Source organism: Gobius niger, assembly GCF_951799975.1.
Source record: "Gobius niger genome assembly, chromosome: 11".
Lineage (NCBI taxonomy): Eukaryota > Metazoa > Chordata > Actinopteri > Gobiiformes > Gobiidae > Gobius > Gobius niger.
Window position 1 is genome coordinate 6,976,054 of NC_136862.1, and position 19,371 is coordinate 6,995,424.

General features: G+C 41.8%; 1 protein-coding gene across 2 annotated transcripts; it reads right to left on the reverse strand.

Annotated features, from left to right (window-relative positions):
- Nucleotides 1-239: 239 nt before the first annotated feature.
- Nucleotides 240-18,315, reverse strand: fez1 (fasciculation and elongation protein zeta 1 (zygin I)). Of its 2 annotated transcripts, XM_079565671.1 has the most exons (9): nt 17,978-18,315; nt 10,863-10,950; nt 8,991-9,077; nt 7,191-7,347; nt 5,231-5,553; nt 2,511-2,591; nt 2,153-2,228; nt 2,008-2,073; nt 243-1,077 (listed from the first exon to the last, which is right to left on the reverse strand). In XM_079565671.1, exons 1-9 carry the CDS (start codon nt 18,286-18,288, stop codon nt 1,061-1,063), a joined length of 1,206 nt encoding a protein of 401 aa, XP_079421797.1. In that variant the 5' UTR covers nt 18,289-18,315; the 3' UTR covers nt 243-1,060. The 2 variants fall into 2 exon arrangements, with proteins under 2 accessions (XP_079421798.1, XP_079421797.1); XM_079565672.1 differs by lacking the exon at nt 8,991-9,077 and having other exon boundaries at nt 240-1,077.
- Nucleotides 18,316-19,371: the final 1,056 nt, after the last annotated feature.

Here is a 19,371-nt window from a genome sequence, read left to right on the forward strand (position 1 = left end):
TATTCAATAAACTGAAGGACAACACACATCTAATTTCATTGCTAGTACTTAATTCCCATAATGATACTGTTTTGTTTTTGTTTGATTTAAATATTGACTTAGAGAATGGCAGTCAAAGAGAGAATCCACCAGAGGGCGCCATAACCCACGTAAAGTATAAGAAGGTCAATTGAGGAAACCCCCACAGGATATGGACGAGATACACATTTTAGGGTATGATGTTTATTAGAATTTGCGAATAGCGATGTAACATTCACCTACATGGCACAAAGGAACTCATAAATATGCTAATATGCAAACATGTACGTACGCCGTAATTCAAAAGAGCTCATCTCATCTTGGTAATGATATCCGAGGAAAAGTCTGTCGTATAGCTTATAGTGGAGCAAACTGCAGCTTTCGATAACATGAGAAATATAAATGAATAAAAAAAAAAATAAGAAAATAATTCATGCTTATTACTTTGTTACAAAATGAAATAAAATATATAAAAGTTAATCATATTTAAATAAAAAATCAAACACATCAAATTTAAATGCACTCATTCCACTCAGTAGTTCTCATTCAAATGGAGCTACAGTACTAGGTAGATATTAGTGCATGGCTTTTGTATTCTACTGACCTGCTTTTTATCATCTGCAACATAAAACGTTATAATATGTCGTATATCCGAAGTGTGCATGAACCAGTGATATGATTTAACCTTGGCAACATTTAAAATAATAAACAACAAACAAGGAGTATTAAATTCACAGAAGAGTAGTGTAGTTAATCCCTGTATCAAGTGTGTAGTGGTGATTGTTATGTCATGCTCTGTTAGTGAGTCCGCAGCAACTCGACAAGGAGGTCCGCTCTCCCCGCCTGTGTTTTGGATTATGGAGCCAGCCGCCATGTTGACCTGGAGAGGGTGAGCTCAGCGAAAAAGGCAGTAAGTCGAGGATGGTGGAGGCGATAATGTAAATGGATGGTGAGGATCCATGGTTTGGGAATTCGAGAGGGGGTTCACTCATGCAGCTGGGGCCAGAGACCAGCAGGGGGCAGCCTCCGGCCGGGCAGTGCTTTAGGTCGGACACAACACTAGAGGGAGGCAGAGAGGAAAACATGAAAAGTTAGAAGCTTCAATCTTTTTTTTTTAATGCATATCCATCAGGAGATTGTTTTCATGTCAATATTTTATCAATAAATATGTATATTCCGAGTTTATACAGGTAGAAACAAGTAAAATTAAATGATTTTAATGCCATTTGAATGCCCACAAATATATTTCAATGCCGCATAAACAAAATCTGTGTATTTCATTTCTTAAGAATTGCAAACATTCCATCGAACAGAGGAATAAGGGGAAATGTCTAATTTCAAAAGCAAATGGGACACAACGGGCAAATTTTTACTATTACAATTTCATCCAACACTGCAGTTAAATATGTTTTGGGAACTACTTTTGTACACTTTTTTTTTGGATGTAATGCAGTAAAAAAATTGAAATTTAGATTTAATGCTGGTTTATATATATATTTACTTTTAATACAGAAAACCTATATGGATTATATTGTCATGTCTATAACAAAATTATTGAATTTCAACACCACATACATTATTTGTTATTTGTTTAAAGGTGCATTGTGCAACTTTTTTATGGGGTAAAAAAAAAACTTTATATATATTGTTAAGCATATCTGATCTTGTAGTGACCGAGCGGCTGTATGAGTGGTCTGCATGGCGCCTTTACTTTCCATCACCGCGGTCTCCACAACGCTCCAGGATCAATTGTTTTGTAGGTTTTCTAGAGACAGTCCTTCAGTAGTGAAAACCTTCCAAACAATTGATCCTGGAGCGTCCTAGAGACCACTGTGACGGAAAGTAAAGACACCATGCTGACCACACAGCCACTTTTTCCCATAAAAAGCTGTATAATAGTCTTCTTTTTCTTCATCTCCACATTGGTGATTGGTCTCGTTTCTAATAATGTATCACATCCATATCACAGGTTAATCTTATTTTGTTTACCTTTTAATATGTAGTCGGTTAGCAGAGTAGGCACCTTGTCACTATCCTCTCTGATGGCAAAAAGAACTGCAATAAAAGAAAAAAAACACTATGAAAGAAATGATCACTAAACACAGCTTTGATTAACCTTTGACCAACTTCTTACTTTTCGTGAGCATCTGAAGGTCATCGACAGAGGGTGGAGTGCCTTTTTTCTCATATGGAATTACTGTGTTGAGATACTGAAAAACAGGAAAAATACTATGAGAATGATAATCTTGAGGATGTTATGGGCCGCTGTAGCGTCCACTGCAGTCTCCTGTACCAAGGCATAGCGCTTACACCGTCAACATATCAAATTACATGCACTTGCACAATAATGCGAGCCGGTGACCGAGGCAGTGCTCTGCATTGATTTTGCACGGCCTTGTTGGAACTACATCTCAGGTAAGTGGACAGGAACATGAAGGCATTTCATATGAGTGTTATTAGAATGCAGACACTGTGGGTCTATTATGACTTACCTGTTTGTCGTTCCCTGTGCTTCCAAATGTTTGCCTGATGCCGGTCTGCAGGATGTTGGACAGCCCCTCCATACTGAACCGCTGCAAGTACAAATCAAGATAAGTACATTTTCGAAGATTTATCAAGTCCTGGATAGACTCAGACAGACAAAAACAGCGATTAGGAAGATTTATTAACAGAATATTTGTTTTTGGCGATCAGACCCCGGCCTTAGACATTGATGTAAGAACTGAAGTCAGTATGGTTGAACAGGTTGGTGCTATGGATGTCTTCCCCGGAGCCTGGACACTGGTGGTGGTATGAAAAACCTGTGAAGATGCTGCAGGTAGAAGCTGAGGATGGAGGAGGTGGAGATGGGGCGGAGGTGGGTCACAGCACAGCGAAATTGGTCTCCCAGGTGAATTAACGCCTAGGCCTCATTTCTTTCAAGTATGTTCAATGACTCTCCTGATGTCATTTTCTGTGAATGAATATTATGGCGCGCATCCGCTAGTTAACCAATCACTGCATAAAGCATCAATGAGATCAATTTGTAATCTTAGAGAAAAATATACTATTCTGATATTTGCTTCTTGATCCACTCCAGAAAAAATCTTTTATTGCCCCCTTGTGTTTGGAGTTGGCTTTGTTTTCTGTTATACCAGGCAGAGGGCAACCAATTTCATGGCTCCGTCTCAGGCGTTTACCCAGCGTTAAAAGGTCAAACGGATAGATAGGGAGGGAGGGCGGGGGCAACAGTTTCAGACGAACATTGTTGAATGGGCATGACTGGTACAAAAAGGATATCAAGATAATTAGAGGCGTGGTTAGGCTGCAAGGAAATGGCTTGGCTGAGGCGTGGTTCTGCTCCTGAACTTAGTCGATAAAATACAGTATTAACTCCATTCATCAGAAAAAAGGGTTGATTCTAACAAAAATAATAATAATGAAATCCTGGAATGCATAGACAAAACCAAATGAATGATGATGATTGTAATATGGCAGGACCTTTACACCGAACTGCCCTTACTGTCGTACCTCACATTTCTTTTTTCCCACCCTGTTAGAGGGTGAATTATAAACCGTGTGTGCCATTTTTGATTGAGAAGAGGTCTAATAAATAGACAGTGTGGAAAAAATAAACCTGTCCCTTTAAACATTGCTAATGCACAAGTAATGTAATATTAATGCAATTAGTTTGACAGATATTGGACCCATTTAACATGTGCATTTGAGTCTGAGCGAGCCGACAGTCTGGACCTAATGGACGTTCCCCGGCGCTGTGCATCGGCCTGTGTTTGTTACGGGCCTGTTCCTGTATGCATCTGATAGGTCACTGCACTTTAGCACGCTTCCAGGAACAGATAGCATTCTACAGGCTAATGGAGACTATACATCCATTATGTTCAGAGACGGCCGGGGCACTCGATGAGAATGTGCTAGTGCTTTAATTTTCATCGGATAATGGTGTGATTTGTCTTTGTGAAAATATCCAAATGCTAACTAGAGGTGCAAAAGAGTGACAGAATGGGAGGGACTTAAAGGAATAGTTCACCAGTTTTCCATACTAAGATATGTTCTTATCTGAGCTTAGACGAGTTGATGCGTACCTGTCTGGTCTTTGTGCGTGACCTCAGTCTTGCAAAACAACACAAAATGTTGTTAGCATTTGGCCTCTCCCAATGTATTCCTATAGCTCCAAACGGGGTGAAGTTGGAAGCGACCACGCTCTTCCACGGGCACAGACAAAGACCAGACAGGTACGTATCAACTCGTCTCACCTTAGGTAAGAACATATTTTGGTATGGAAGAACTGCGTGCCGTCAGTCATGCAAAAAGACCAAAGATGTTTTTAGCATCGGCCTCTCCCAGTATATTCCTATAGCTCCAAACGGGGTGAAGTTAGAAGCGACCAAGCTCCTCCACGGGCACAAAGACCAGACAGGTACGTATCAACTCGTCTAAGCTCAGGTAAGAACATATCTCATTATGGATAAATGGTGGCCTGTTCCTTTAATGTGAAAATATTAAAAGTCACATGACAGAAAGCAATCCATAGGTCTGAAATGCCTATTGTTGCAACAGAATCTTCAACTACCACCCCAATTATTGTCGGTTTGAACAATGTCCAGTTTTGATTTGAGGTGGCTTGAGATCCTTTCCCTGAATAAAAAAAACTACATTTCTACTAGGATAAAGTTTTCAGACCTCTGTAGCTGATTTCTACTGACCATATGACCATACAACAACTGTAGACCCATTCATAAACATTTTCCTGAACAACATAACATTCTGATTGACCAGAAAAAAAGAGTGAACAAAAAAGGTCACACACACACACTAATATTTTGTTTGATCGCCTTCAGCATTGATTACAGCACACATTCGCTATGGCATTGTTTCAATAAGCTTCTGCAATGTCAGAAGGTCAAGTGTTCTCAAAAGTTCTCAATAGGGTTCAGATCTGGACTCTGTGGTAGCCAATCCATGTGTGAAAATGGTGCCTTTCACAATGTGAGTCAGACGAATCCTGGCATCCATTGAGCCTGGTCGTTCAGGATGTTCAGGTAGACAATTGATCTCATTCTTTATATTGGGCACTTCGTGTTGCTGGATCAAGAACTGACCAACTGCAGTAACCCCAGATTTATATACTTTTTTGGTCAGGCAGTGTAAAATCAAAGGTTATGAACTCTCCCTCAACCCACTGTAGCTAAAGCTTAACATGTGTATCCTTTACCTTGACGGGCATGGTTCCCGTCTTGTCGTTGCGCCCGGTGCCGGTGGGGGTGGTGGCTGTGTTGCTGCCCGTGTTGACGGTGGCGCTGGCCTGCAGACTGAGAGCCTTGTCCCTGCGCCGCCGCTTGCTGCTGTCCCGCTGCTCCTTCTGCCTGTTCTGCACCTCCATCAGCACCGTGATGAACGTGTTCTTCACCTCCTTCTCGAACTCCAGCTCCTCGCGCCGGGCCAACTGTCGCACCAGCTCCTCCGAGTAGTCGCGGATGGCTGCCTCAATGCGCTCCAGCAGCTCCGCCAGCATGGAGTTCGGCATCAGACTCAGGCCTGGAAGGGAGTGTAAAATAAACATTGCGGTAAGGAAAGGAAAAAAGGAAGGAAAAAAATCAGGTATAATGCCTTGAACAGTTATCTTAAAGGGACTATGAGGAGTTTAAAGATGTTAAAATTATGCATTTTCCTCCCCCTACATGTTCCAACAATGTCCTAATGTGTAGAATGAGCCCAGACCTGTTCACCACAACTGCTTCTAAAACCCTGCACTGTCACTCAAAATGGTGTTACGAGCTTAATATAGAAGGTGCTGTTACAAGTATGACCTGAGGTGGCAGTAGTGAGCATAACATGGCTATCTTGCATCTAGCCCCTTTAACAACGATCTTTACCAACCAGCATCACATTTAAAGCAGAACTAAGTAACTTTATTTTACCTTAATAGATACTTGTTGTGCCTCTGAGGGTAATACAAGTGTTAATGGGATGATTGGGGGGTCTTTCATCTCCCGCTGGTATCTCTGGCCAGAAAACCACAATTGCAACTTTCCCTGTTCCGACCCGGCAGCCCCAAAACACACTAAAAACACACTGGAAAACATCTCCCTCGCTGCTCTCAGTTTTCTACACAATCACTTTTCTGAACTTTATGACATGGCGGACAAGTCCAACATTTTGCAAAACATTTTTATTTGGTTTATTATGATCAGAAGACGCTAACAGGCTAACGGGCAAAGCTAATTGTGTGCTAGTGCCACTTTAGCAGTTTTTACCCAACAATTTTGAGCGAAAAAAAAATAAAATCCGATACAATATCTCTCCCTTTGTCTTTTCTGTCAATGTTGTATTTACTCTCACGGAAAATTAACGAGTAAAAAAAAAACGCAACATGCCACGACAGCTGCAGTGGCGCTTGTGGCCTCCAGGGACAAAAGTTACTTAGTTATGCTTTAAGTTTGGGCTTATTTTTACAATGTTGCGTCAGTGAGTCAAGGTCTTTACCGACAGCAGCAGCCCCACTGGCTCCAAACAAATTATCTCTATTTTTTTTTTTGTTGGCGCGTAAATTCCATCCATCAGTTTCCTTACTCCAAACATTATCAGCCAGTGGTTGCATGCAGCAATGAAGATTGTACTGGCAGCCCTCAATGTCCCGATAGATTGGTGACTCTGTACCTGCCCTGCCCTCTGTCTACAATCTGATTGGGAGTAAAGAACGCGCTGAGACGGCTGTTCTGAGCTTGTCCTTGAGCTCACCAGCCTGATATCTACTTGAAAAGCCTCACATGCCAACTACCCTTTGTGACTATAAATAGGGACATTAAAGGCAAGGTCCCTTTAAGAGTGGCCTCACCTTTGGGAGATCTGATGTTCAGTGACGGGCCTCAAGGCCAGGCATTTATTTACCAGCAAAGCCCTCTGTCATTATCATCCCGTTTATCCCGTATGTGTTTATCGAGGACATGCAATAGTAAAATTAAACCAAGGGAAACAATAACCTTGCCAACATCAGAGTAGCCTGTTCACACAATGATTTGCCAGACCCCAACAATGCAGTGGGTTATTATAATAATACATTTAGATGAAGACAAAACTTAACGGTGATATCTTTATGGCGTCAAACTGGTAATGTCCCACTCCCAAATAGAACAGAAAGCCTATGATTGTCAGAGCAGGTGTTTGTGCCGTACCCTCATAGGAGCAGTTGTTGTTGGAGGCGTGGGACAGTTGGCGGATCTCCTCCAGCAGAGAGGGGTTGGTCCTGGACGAAGAGTCCTCATCTTCTTCCTCCTCGGTCTCTCCTGGATCGGGAGAGTTCTCCATCATCTCCACGATCTCCTCAATCACCTTCAAACAGAAGAGAGAGGCAGACATTGACACTCGAGGAAAGAATACGATTTCTGGAAGCAAACAAATTACTGTGTAGAGAGCTGCATTGCTGGCTTCTACAAATAATGATGATCCTGAATACGCCTCGAAATTCACAATGAAGATGTGCAGGATCAAGGTTTTGCCGTGGCCTTCGCAGTGTCCTGATGTCAACATCTTTGAAAATCTGTGGAGTCTGCATGATTCTCTCCCTGTGCCTGGATGCTCCACTTTCCCACATCAGCACAAAACACATCCTATAGCCTGGTGATTCTGACCATTAACATGGCTTGATGGACAATAAAGAACTGAACCTTACTTTTAAAACCTCTTACCACTCGCCTGAACCAAGCGCATTTTCTCCAGTTCAACTTTACCCATATCCATATCCAAGTCCATAACGCCTCATTTGAAAGCTAAGACCTGCAAAACTCACATTGTCGTCACTTTTTTTTTACACTTTTGGCTTTTTTCTTGCATTACGTTTTTGTCGCTCTTTTAATGCATCTTCATCCTCGTTTTTGCCTCTCTTTTTTCAAGAAGTGAGCGGCTCAGCTCTCCTAAAGACATGACTGTAAGTTTACCGGGAGTGGGTGTGTCTCCGCCTCGTCGCCACGGAGATGGGACTAAAGGCAGCAGAATTTGAGATGTAAACAGGTTAGGTCCTCATCCAAATCCATTCTTTGATTACCCACTGCAAAAATAAAATTTTCGGTGTCGAGCTGGTCATTAGGAGCATGTTTGTACTGACGGCAACAGTATAGTCCAAAATGTTACACAGAGTGCCTTTAAGATTTGGGTAAAGCCAAACTGGAGGGTGTTAAGAGGATAAAAGAGCCGTGCAAAATGGCTTCAATGAAGGTTAGATAAGATAAGATAAACCTTTATTGATCTCACAAAGGAGAAATTCACTTGTTACAGTCGGCGTTCAAGAAGATCACTCAGAGTTAATAAAGTGCAGCTGATACAGAGATTATTGCACATGTTACTTCACAGTCTTATTGTACAGTCTGACAGCAGTGGGGATGAAGGCTTTGCGGTAGCGCTCCGTCCTGCACTGAGTGTGTCTCAGTCTGCCACTGAGAGAGCTGCACAGCTCTTCTACAGTCCCGTGCAGTGGGTGGGAGGTGTTGTCCATGATGGAGGTGAGCTTGGTTAACACCCTCCTGTCACTCACCTCCTCCACAGAGTCCAGGGGGCAGCCCAGGACGGAGCTGGCCCTCCTGACCAGCTTGTTCAGTCTGTTCTTGTCCCGCTCTGTGCTGCCCGGGGCCCAGCACACGGCAGCGTAGTGGAGAGCAGAGGCCACCACAGAGTCATAAAAAGTCCTGAGCAGAGGCCTGCTCACTCCGAACGACCTCAGTCTCCTCAGAAGATGACTTTGGCCCTTCTTGTACAGGGAGTTGGTGTTGTGGGACCAGTCCAGTTTATTGTTGAGGTGAACGACCAGGTACTTGAAACTGTCCACCTCCTCCCCCTGGATGTTCAGCGGTGTGTGCGGTAGCGCTGTTCTTGAGTCATCTGTAGTTGAAGAGACTACAACTACAGAAGATGACTCAAGAACCTTCATTGAAGTTGGACAACTCCTGTACGACTGAGAGCCCACACACACATTTCCTCACCTGATCCGCTGAGATCAGAGGCTCCTCGCTCAGGCAGTTCGCGTTGTCATTCTTCTCATTCATTTCCTCTTCCTCCTTTTCATGGATCTGCGCACACGGGGAACAAATAATGGCCTGTATCACCTTGAACCATGAATGAAAGCAAACACAGCTTCAACAAAAAAAAGCTACAATCCGTTTTGTAGGTCTTTGCTTTTACATTTCAAATGAGGCGTTACCCTGGCCAATAGGCTGTAAGCTCCAGTCGAGAAGCCTTTAGATTTGGGTAAAGCTAAAATGGAGAAAATGCACTGGGGGGTGAGAGGTTTTAACAAGTGTAATAGATACTTGTTAGTGGACAGAGGAGGCACTGCCCGGGCTGTAAAGCGCACAGTGTCAAGCTCAGAGCGTTCGGACCAATCAGAGCGAGGCCTGAGACAATAACACGGTCAGGGTTGGTCAAGCGTGTCTGAAGTGTCAGCGAGAGCCGAGAGCCAAGAGGGCAGGAGGGAGAGGGAGTCAAAAACACCGCAGTGGATTCAGACAGGACAGAAGTAGTTAGTGTTGGTCAAAAATAACTTTAGCCTGCTTAGATGTCCAGCCAGTACTCCTCATGTACTCCGGATTGTAGCCATTGAAATTCCCATCAGATGTCCTGCTCATTGATCCTGGCTATTATGTCTTTAGCGGTAGGGGAAACCGGATCAACTCAGGCACAGGGTCAATTTATATGTTTTCAGCATTTTTTCCCCCCACACAAACACAGTGTATCAGAGGAACCATTACCATCCCCTGCCAGAGTGCTCTATAGTTAATACATTAATACATATAAAGCAGGGCCCTCAGACCAATTTTTGGTGGCCCTCTGCCTTTTTGCGGAATCGGGACACATCATCAGAGATAGTCCTTTTTATTTGGAATGTAATTATTCTACACAATTCTAACTGAACAACTAACCTTTTACTGTGAGACAGAGCTGGCATGAAGGTTTTGAGCAGAAATAAAGGTGTGGGGCGCAATTTAAACCTCTGCTAGTCAAAGGTTTTGCGGCACTAACTACCGATCTATGGCCCTTCACCCTGTGTACTCTTCAGTATGCGGCCCCACAGGAAAAAGGTTTGGACACCCCTGATATAAAGGATCAGAGAGAAGAGCAAACTTATGACATCTGCTTCTTTGTGAACTTTATATCTGTCCTGTTATGCTGTTGTTGTTGGGTTTTTTTTTTACACAATATTCACAATTACATTCAAACGAGCTCCAGATATATAATGCATTTTGCAATGGGAGAAAGTGCAGCCCTTGTACAGCCCTCAAACTCAATTTAGGTTACTCATGCGGCCCCTAGAAAATATCATAATATATTACTGAGATGGGAAAACCTCTGTTGTAAGTAATAATTATCAATTCATTTCAGTGAAGCTGCAGTTTTAATGAAGAAATGTTGGGCAGAAAAGTTCTTTTTATTCAAACTTTTAAGCCACTGACAGGAAGTGACATAGATGGAGGTGAAGTTCCACAGCTGAGTCATTTCCCATTGATACAACATGGTCGGCATGGTAACAGTTTAAAATGGTTTGCCTCTATTTATGCCACTTCCTGTCGGTGTCCAATAAGGAAGTGAAACTATAAACATCACACAAATGGTCAAACTAAAGAAAGCTGGGGGAAAATGTTATATGTTAAATATGATTGTTTTAACTATGCTTTAGCAAAAATGGACACCATTTTCTTTAAGGGAAGCACCTACTCTGGTCTAAATCATATTGCTTGTGTTCTTATCAAATGCCAATAGACCAAATAATGAGCATTACACACCCAAAACCCACTATAAAACCTACTTGTGGACTCATATCTCAAAAGTAAAGTGAGTAAAACAGGAGCGTGACCTACCTCTTGATCGGACATGTTCCCGTTCAGCCCTTCTGGGTCCGGGCCGTCCCAAGCGGTGATGTAGTTGTCTGTCAGGGCATCCCACACGCTGCAGAGAACACAGGCGCACACGTGTTACAAACAGGTATACGACAGACTATTTATAGGTCGAGCCGCGAGGCCCGTCTAAAGCTCCGACGCTGCACGCTGTTACGTCAGAGGATTAGGCCACGGTTTGGTTTTGCCATTGGTCGGACGGTGCGGTTCACTTAAAACAGCCGGAAGATTAACTTCTTAGTCAATGTTACTGGGGGGGAAAAGGCTGCAGGAAGACAATGCGGATTAGCAGCCCAAAAGAAGAGGTAGTTGTAGATGTCGTCGTAGTCGTGGTCATTATAAAATGGCCTCTCATCTTGGATTAATTGCTTGAAAAGTGCTTGAATTCAGTCAATTCATGCTGATTTTGAGTAGGTTTGGACTGATTTGAAATAAGCCAATGCATTCTCCAGTTCGGCGTCACCCAAATCTAAAAGCTTCTTGAAAAAAAGCATCAAAAAAGTGACAAAAACAAGGATGGAAAAAAAAGCAACAATAACACGATGACAAAAAACACTAATACAAAATCATGAAAAAGCCATAAAAGAGTGACAAAAATACAACAAAATACAACAAAAAAAGCGACAAAAGAGCAACAAGAATGTGCCAGGAAAGCAACAAAAACACAATTAAAAAGTGATAAAAACAGAACAAAAACAAAGGGCCGAAAAGGCAACCAAAAAGCAACGAATAAAGTGACAAATAAAGTGACGAATAAGCAACAAAAAACGACAAAAGAAACTACGATAACACTACAAAAAAGAGACAAAAAAAACACAACAATAGATAGACAAAATCCGACAAAAACGCTTCACAAATGTGACATAAATGCGACGACAACCCGACAAAAAAGTTACGATCAGTTTTGTAGGTCTTAGCTTTCAAATGAGGTTTTACACTGGCCGAGAGGGTGTAAACTCTCTAGTTGAGAAGCTTTTCGATTTGGGTAATGCTGGAGAAAATTAGCTTGGTTGAAGTGGATAAAAATGAGAGAAATTAGCTTGTGCACTTGAAATAAGACCAAAAAATTGCATTTTTTCAATTCAGTCAATGAATCTATCCAAATGAATATAAACCTTCATCTCTAGACACTTCAAGTAGACATGGACATTTTTGTAGTGTAGTTCCCATACCGATATTGGTATCGGATTTCATTTCACACCGATACTGCACTATTTGGAGGTATCGGCGAGTAAACTATTTTCGCGCATATTTAATTGGACGCATTTGCGATCGTTAACGCATTTACAGTGTCATTGAAAACAATCAATGCAGTCCAAACAAATGCTAATCTTGTAAATCTACTGTTTACCTTTTGCCTGCTCTAAACCAACTCTAGATCTTCACATTCTGGCCTCATAAATTGAGGATAAGGTGCTGTTAAAGTGACATGATGCTATTTTTTGCCATTCCAAAGCTTCATACAGTTTTCCTCAGAGAAGTTCATCAGATTTTTTTAAAGTTGAAACATGTAACTTGAACAACATGGTAGGCTACATGTTTAAATAAAAAAAAAAAATAGAACAAATAGTAGCATATTCTAGTCTCACAGTTTCCCATTAATAGAAAAATGACATTTCACTCCAACATCGCATTTCACATTGGTATCGGTATCCGTACCTTGACCCTGGTATCAGTACCTTGACCCTGGTATCGGTATCGTATCGGAAAGGGGAAAAATGGTATCGGAACAACACTCATTTTTTGTGTAAAGGTTGTTAAAAATATGAACATTCAAGCACGCCTTAGTAAATGTAGCTATGAATGAAATGTAAATAAGTAAACAAGTATCATAATAACTAGTAAAACACATACAGGTGTCCTAGACTGAAGATAAGAGAAATTTGCTCACATCATAGCACCAGTGAACTGCGAGTCCCGGGCCGAGCGTCTGTTTGTATCTGTCAGTCTTTGCGGCGCAGAGTGACATACAGAGGTCTTTGTCTGGGGCTTTTGTTGTCCGGCCGGCTCCTGGTGGCACTGCCCACACTGCCCCGAACAGAGCGGCCCATTCTGCCGCGCTAAGGTTATCTCAGCAGCGGACGAGACTGCGGGCACTGAATGTCCGAGAGAAGAGGGAAGAGGCTTGCCGGGGGGTTGATTTTATTCTCGGAAATTTGGGACTAAATGGAGAGGGCGGATCCGTGTTTACACTTCAGCTCCATCTTCAAGATTCAAGATTAATTTATTCATCCCCAGGGAAAATTGTTTTGGACGCACATCTCTATTTAGTGAAATGCACAGATAATTTTTACAATTTACTGATTGTCACATGGTTATATGAGGGCTTCCAGGTATGAGAAAAAAAGTACTGTATTTTAATGCCTATTTCAACACAGTACTTTCCATTGAATGACACAGACGCCTCCAGTGTCTGTGCGCATTGCTGTGTGAATGAGAGTGTGAATGAGTGACTGGTTCCATGTAAAGCGCTCTGAGTGCCTAAAGCAGGTAGAAAGATGCTATATAAGATTGATCATTTACCAAATGTGACTTAAAGGTTGTCAGTCCAAACTGCAGCTGCATTTGCTTTAGACCATCCGTCTTTGTATTTTTGAAGAATGCAGTAAACATAGTTGAGCATTGTCATTGAGAGGGTTTTGTCTCTAAGGATGAAATTTAGATTTATTGCCCGTTTGAATCCAATTTAATGCCTTACAATGACTTTTAAGGCCTTCATTTTGATACATTTAACCTCTTAACCCCCGCCTTGACCGAGTGCATTTTCTCGAGTTCATTTCAAAGCTAAGACCTACAAAACTGATCTAAATGGAGCTTTTTCCTTGCGTTGTTGCCATGTTGTAGTCACTTTTTTGACTATTTTTTCCATCGCTTTTTTTGATGGGTTTTCGTCATATTTTTGCCACATTTTCCCTGCTTTTTTGTCACTTTTGTGTTGCTCTTTTGTTGCTGTTTTTTTTTTTTTTTTTAGCTTTTTTTCCCCTCGTTTTCCCTACGTTTTAATCGCTGTTTACTTTTTTGCTGCGTTTTGGTCGCATTTCATCCTCCTTTTTTGTCTAACTTCTGGCGCTATTTTCACACTTTGCTCAAGAAGCTTTGAGACTCAGGTAAAGCCAAACTGGAGAAAATGTGCTCAGTTCAGGTGGAGGTTAAGAGATTTAAGGCTTTTAACTTTTTTTTTGCATCCAGCTTAAGAACCCTGGACATATTGCACAGCCCTAAATCAAATCAATTCAAATTTAAGCTCATTCAGTTATAAGAAACATCAAATATCATCAAATGATAAAACATCCCTGAATGTACAGAACAGGTCACAGTAACATCTTCTGACCATCTTATCGAGTGCTTAAACACAGTCCTCTGCTCAGAGAGACCGGGATGTCAGACAGAAACCTCCTGCTGCAATTATTGGCCTGCAGCCACTAAAGAGATCATTCTGCTAACGCTGGAGCTCCGCTCGCTCTGATCTCTGTGCATGATTGGACAAACTCTGAGATTAGGCCGAGCATGTGAGCAGCTCCTCACTGCATTAAAGATTTGGCTGTAATTTGGCTGTATTTGCGGTTTTCACCATTTCAACTAAGTCTGGGCTTTTTCAGACACGTGAGCTTTTATGTAACAGTCTTAGCCGTGTAGTACTTACTGCAAAGTTTTAGCCATGTAGTATTTACTGCAGAAATACTGTATGATAATCCATACTCTAGCGGTGGTTCTGAGCGGCTGTAGCGTCGGGACCAACATTCAGTGTCTCATAAAAAGCACAAACTAAATTAAATAAGACTCAAGTTAACATAGGAACATTTTGAAGTTTACATATTGCCTGTTTATTATCAATATACTGTAAATTATCTGACATCTGTTGGTTCTAATATTGTTTGTAAGATGAACAAAAACAAACAAACCATTTTCAACAATTATTGTTATAAGACCCACTGAAAATGATCCTGCAACTAATGTTTGGGTCTGAACCTACAGCTGACAACTCCTGGTGTTCAACCTTTGCAACACTGGGGCACCTCTACACGCGCTTTCCCCAGTCTGTGGCACATGTGCTGACAAAAATAAATAATAAATGACCACACACAAAAAAGGCCACCCTCTATAGTTAGCCTGCTTTTAGCTTTGATTAGAGCACACATTCACTGCAGCATTGTTTCAAAAAAGCTTCTGAAATGTCAAAGGATCCAGTATCCAGTGTTGCATTAACTTTTCACCAACATTTCGTATTGCTGCTGAGAGAGCGTAACCGCTGTGCAGAGCCTTCTCCAGCACATCCCACACTCCAAAAAATGAATATCTAGATTAGTCTAAATGTCTCAAATTGAGCATGATAGTTTAAAAGATTTAGTCAGGCATTTGACAAAAGTTATTTAACTTGTTCCGGGATGTTTCTGACTCGATTCAGTACATTTTGTCTTTTTTTTTAAAGAGGTTAATTTATCTGCTAATGGGGTAAGAAAATTGCACTTGTCCCATTGGCTGTTTTGCTACTTATTTCAGAGATATCAGACCTCAGAACCAGTCTGACATGTCCTCAAACAAGCAAAGTAATCTTGGTCCGATCAGGAAAAAAGTCTAAATGAGTGAAAAACAAGATTCATATTCTCAAATCAAGCCATTTAAACCCATGCCTGATATTTAGCTTTTGCAAAGATCCTCCATGGGTTTAGATCTGGACTCATGGAGCGGCCGATCCATCTCCTGAACCACTCTTCTACAATACGAGCCCGATAAATCCTGGCATTGTCATTGTGTGATGTTATCGATTCAGGTCAATCCTTCTCGATGTTGTGAGGCGCTTACGATGATTGTAAGTTTAGTCATAGAAGTCCCAGGAGTCGCCCATGATCTCCTATGCCGTTCTTGTGGATAAGTGATTTGGCACGGTGATCAAAGCAAACACTGGATAAAGTCTCGGCACAATGGCGTGAAAAGCCTGTAGCCTTTTTGAGCGAGGCTTACGAAGCAGAATGCATGTTTCGGATTTTATCACTGCTGTTTGTCCAAATACTGTGAGGTCACACCCTCTTTTTAAATCCCTCTTCCGTGATACACCACATTTATCTCTTCAGGCTTCCGCATATTTACTGCATTAGAGGATTGTCACCACCTACATTTTCCCATTTCAAACATCCATCTCAGGTCTATTTCCAAGCCTCTAAACACCATGTAATTTCTTCATCATGGCCACCTCCTCCCAACACCTACAGTCGGGAGTTATTTATAGCTTCTCTCATGTCCACGCTGTTCTTGGCTCTGAACGGGAACAAATGGCGGTCAGCTGACAGTGAGTGGCACTGGGAGAGAGAAGATAAGTGAAGCGAATGGGGATGGTGTTGAATAATGGATACAGAGGAGGGAGGGAGGGAAGGAGGAGGGAAGGAGGAGGGTGGGGTCAATGTTTGTTTACATTGTTGCAGTGACAGGGATCTACAATGCAAGATTAAAGGGTTCGACGATTAGGTCTCATGCTACAGTCTCATAGTTTATCGACATTAGACATTTTGAGAACCCCAGCATCAATGTTATATGTTCCACAAATTGAAATAATCGCTGTGTTGTAGAAATAAAAAGGGGAAGCGGCGTTCGATCATCGTGATGCCATGGGCTTTCTAACCACGCTGTTTGCAGAAACTGAACATTTTGTTTTCAGGAGCTCTAGCCAAAATCCTGTCCAGCCCTGGACACTGTGACTCAGTATTACTATCCTTACACAGACCATAGAAAACACAGGACCTGTTTCAACAACATGTGGACAGTGAGCAAGTCGGAGAAACTTTTTAGTAATGTATTTTTTCAATGGCTGTCAGCATTTACCCAACAAACATTGCAAAGTGTTCAACCCATGTCAACCCATTGACCATATTTAGGTGAGGTCAAAGCCTTGGTAGAAATCATTAATGAAGGTAAATATTTTACTTGATGATAATTAGCATATAAAGGGGCCTTTGAGCTAAATGCTATACCATATTCAGTTCCATTTTTACTTTTTGTGGGGTTGGAAACACATCTAGTAGCCACTAAACATCATCTTATAGAATGTTAGTGATAAAGAAATCGCAAACATTAAATGAAACATGTCATCATTTGTTTAGGGATTGAATGCTCAATTCAAAACATACGCATTGTAGGAAGAGGTCCTGTGATTTCTATGGTTTGTGTACGGATTTTAATACTGAGTCACATTGTCACAGGGCTGGACAGGATTTCAGTTTCTGCAAACAGCGTGGTTAGAAAGCCCATGACAACACAATGAAAACACAAGCACAGAACCGCTCAAAACTGATGATGAACCAACGTTGGATTTGTGGACTTGAAAAAAAATGTGGAGGACATGTTGGTGCTAAACTATGACACAATATAACTTGGAAAGTACAGATTGGAGCTATTCCGAAGTAGAAGAAGCAATATACAACTTAAACAGGAAAAACTGTGAATGAAGTGAAATATTACTCCAGGTCTGTTTTTCATGAGAGAACATTGTTGTTATTAAAAGCTTCGATAAGTAGATTATACATTGTATGTCTCATTTAAAGCTAATTTATAGTCAGAATGGAGTATAAACTGTGACTTGAATGACTTTTCCAACCTGCAAAAACAGCAATATTGAATTACTATAAAAAGGAATGGTAACGAGCGCCAAAAAAGGCTTCTTACTAGAGATGCAGATGTTCGGGACTCAATAGAAAACTTTAAGCGTTGAACTTTCATTGATAATATATCAGCTTACACTTCCTTCACATCATTTTCTTTTTTACATAGATAGAGTATAGCAACCCTCCCCGAACCGCCACCTTACGTGATGGAGGGGTTTGAGCGCCCAAATGACCCTGGGAGCTCTGTTGTCGGGAGCTTCGTGCCCCTGGTAGGGTCTCCCAGGGCAAATAGGTCCGAGTTGACGGGACAGACAAAGAGCGGTTCAGAAGAGTCTTATGAGAGACCAACAGGCCCGGTTAGAATTATGAGGCCGTGCTAGGAGGAGCCATAAGGGCTGCCCCCACCACCCGGCGAAGGACAAGTGGAAGAAGATGGATGGATAAAGTATAGGCCAAGGATAATGTTTATTTAGCTCTACTCACTCTTCATCCTGTAGCCGCTCCTCCTCCTCCTGGCTGTGGCCCTGGTTGCGGATGGGGGCCAGGCCCTCCGTCTTGGTGTTGTAGTTATGGAAGCACACGTTAAGCTTCTCGTCGAACTCGTTGACCAGGTCCTCCATGGACTTGAAGCTCATCATCTCGGAGAAGTTGTCCAGCTCGGAGAAGTCCTCGCGGCTGATGGGAACCAGGGCCACGGTGGAGGAGGTGGAGTAGGTGGAATGCTCCGGAGAGTCCATGCGGCACGGGCGCAGGTCCTCGAACTCCTCGTCCAGGCAAACGAGAGGGGCTTCCATGGCGTTCCCCCGACCGGAGCACGACTGGCACCTGGAGAAGGGAAAGACAGTCATTTTAACCAACGTCAGGCTTTATTAGAGCTGAACATTCCATGGGTTTTTCCAAAATCGTTCTGAGTCTATAACTGTAAGTGTTTGCGTTCCTTTATTTTACAGCCTTTACTTCTGCCTCGGCTCTCAGTCATCCGAACAAGTAACAAATATATTAAATGTTCTCGTCTGGATTTAAGGTTAAAGGTGGAACATCTTCTAATCTTAACCTCAACCCGATGATTATTGTTAAAGTCTACATTTAGAGAACCTGGGACTTCCTGCATTGTGTCAAGAGCTCGAACCCCTGTGTCCCTGACTTGCTCAAATAATGGCAATTTTATGAAAAAAATCCATTGTTCTGAAATAGTAGATTGTTCAATTATTCTACATTATTAATAAGAATGTACTTTTTTGTTACAGTATTTGACATTGAATGGAGATCACAATAAGCATCCAATTTATATAATAACCTCATGCATCTAATGGCTTATGCATGTGTGAATTCTATAGTTCTAGTTCTAATTATATTGACCACACCTAAACCAAAATGGCACCATGCTATCTCTGGAGTCTATACAAAGAAGAGATAGAAGACTGTGCCAGAAGGGGCCCGGGTCCCCAGGGGGAGAAGACCATTTGTTGGGGCTGGTTATCCTCCGCTAATGAAGTACCTGGGAAATGCCTTTTGGATTCACAATGCAGTCATTTAACAGACAGAGTTCGATAATGGAAATGATTGTGCATTGATTTGACGGTGGAAGGTGCAATAGAAGGAGAGGAATCAGGGAATAAAGTGAAAAAGGGTTCACGGTAAGGCAGTTTAGACGACTGGACCCACTTCAACACATCGTGATGAGACACAACAATGGTATTTTCTTAATTCACTGATAGATAATTTAGAAATAAAAGGAAGGCTAATATAACCAAGTAGAAACAAATCTTATTGAAAGGTGCAGAAATGCAAAATGTTACCTTTGATGAGCAATTTTCCACACTCGTTCTATTTGTATTGTTCTGGCAAATGATTCTGTCACCCCACAGACAAAGACA

What these genes read in the sequence shown, in the direction of transcription:
- fez1 (XM_079565671.1), bottom strand. Translation starts at nt 18,288, where the DNA reads ATGGAAGCCCCTCTCGTTTGCCTGGACGAGGAGTTCGAGGACCTGCGC. An exon ending in GAGCGGCTACAGGATGAAGA is followed by an intron (nt 10,951 to 17,977) that starts GTGAGTAGAGCT and finishes TGTTCTCTGCAG; the next exon opens with CGTGTGGGATGCCCTGACAG. An exon ending in CCTTCAGATGCTCACGAAAA is followed by an intron (nt 2,074 to 2,152) that starts GTAAGAAGTTGG and finishes CTTTTATTGCAG; the next exon opens with TTCTTTTTGCCATCAGAGAG.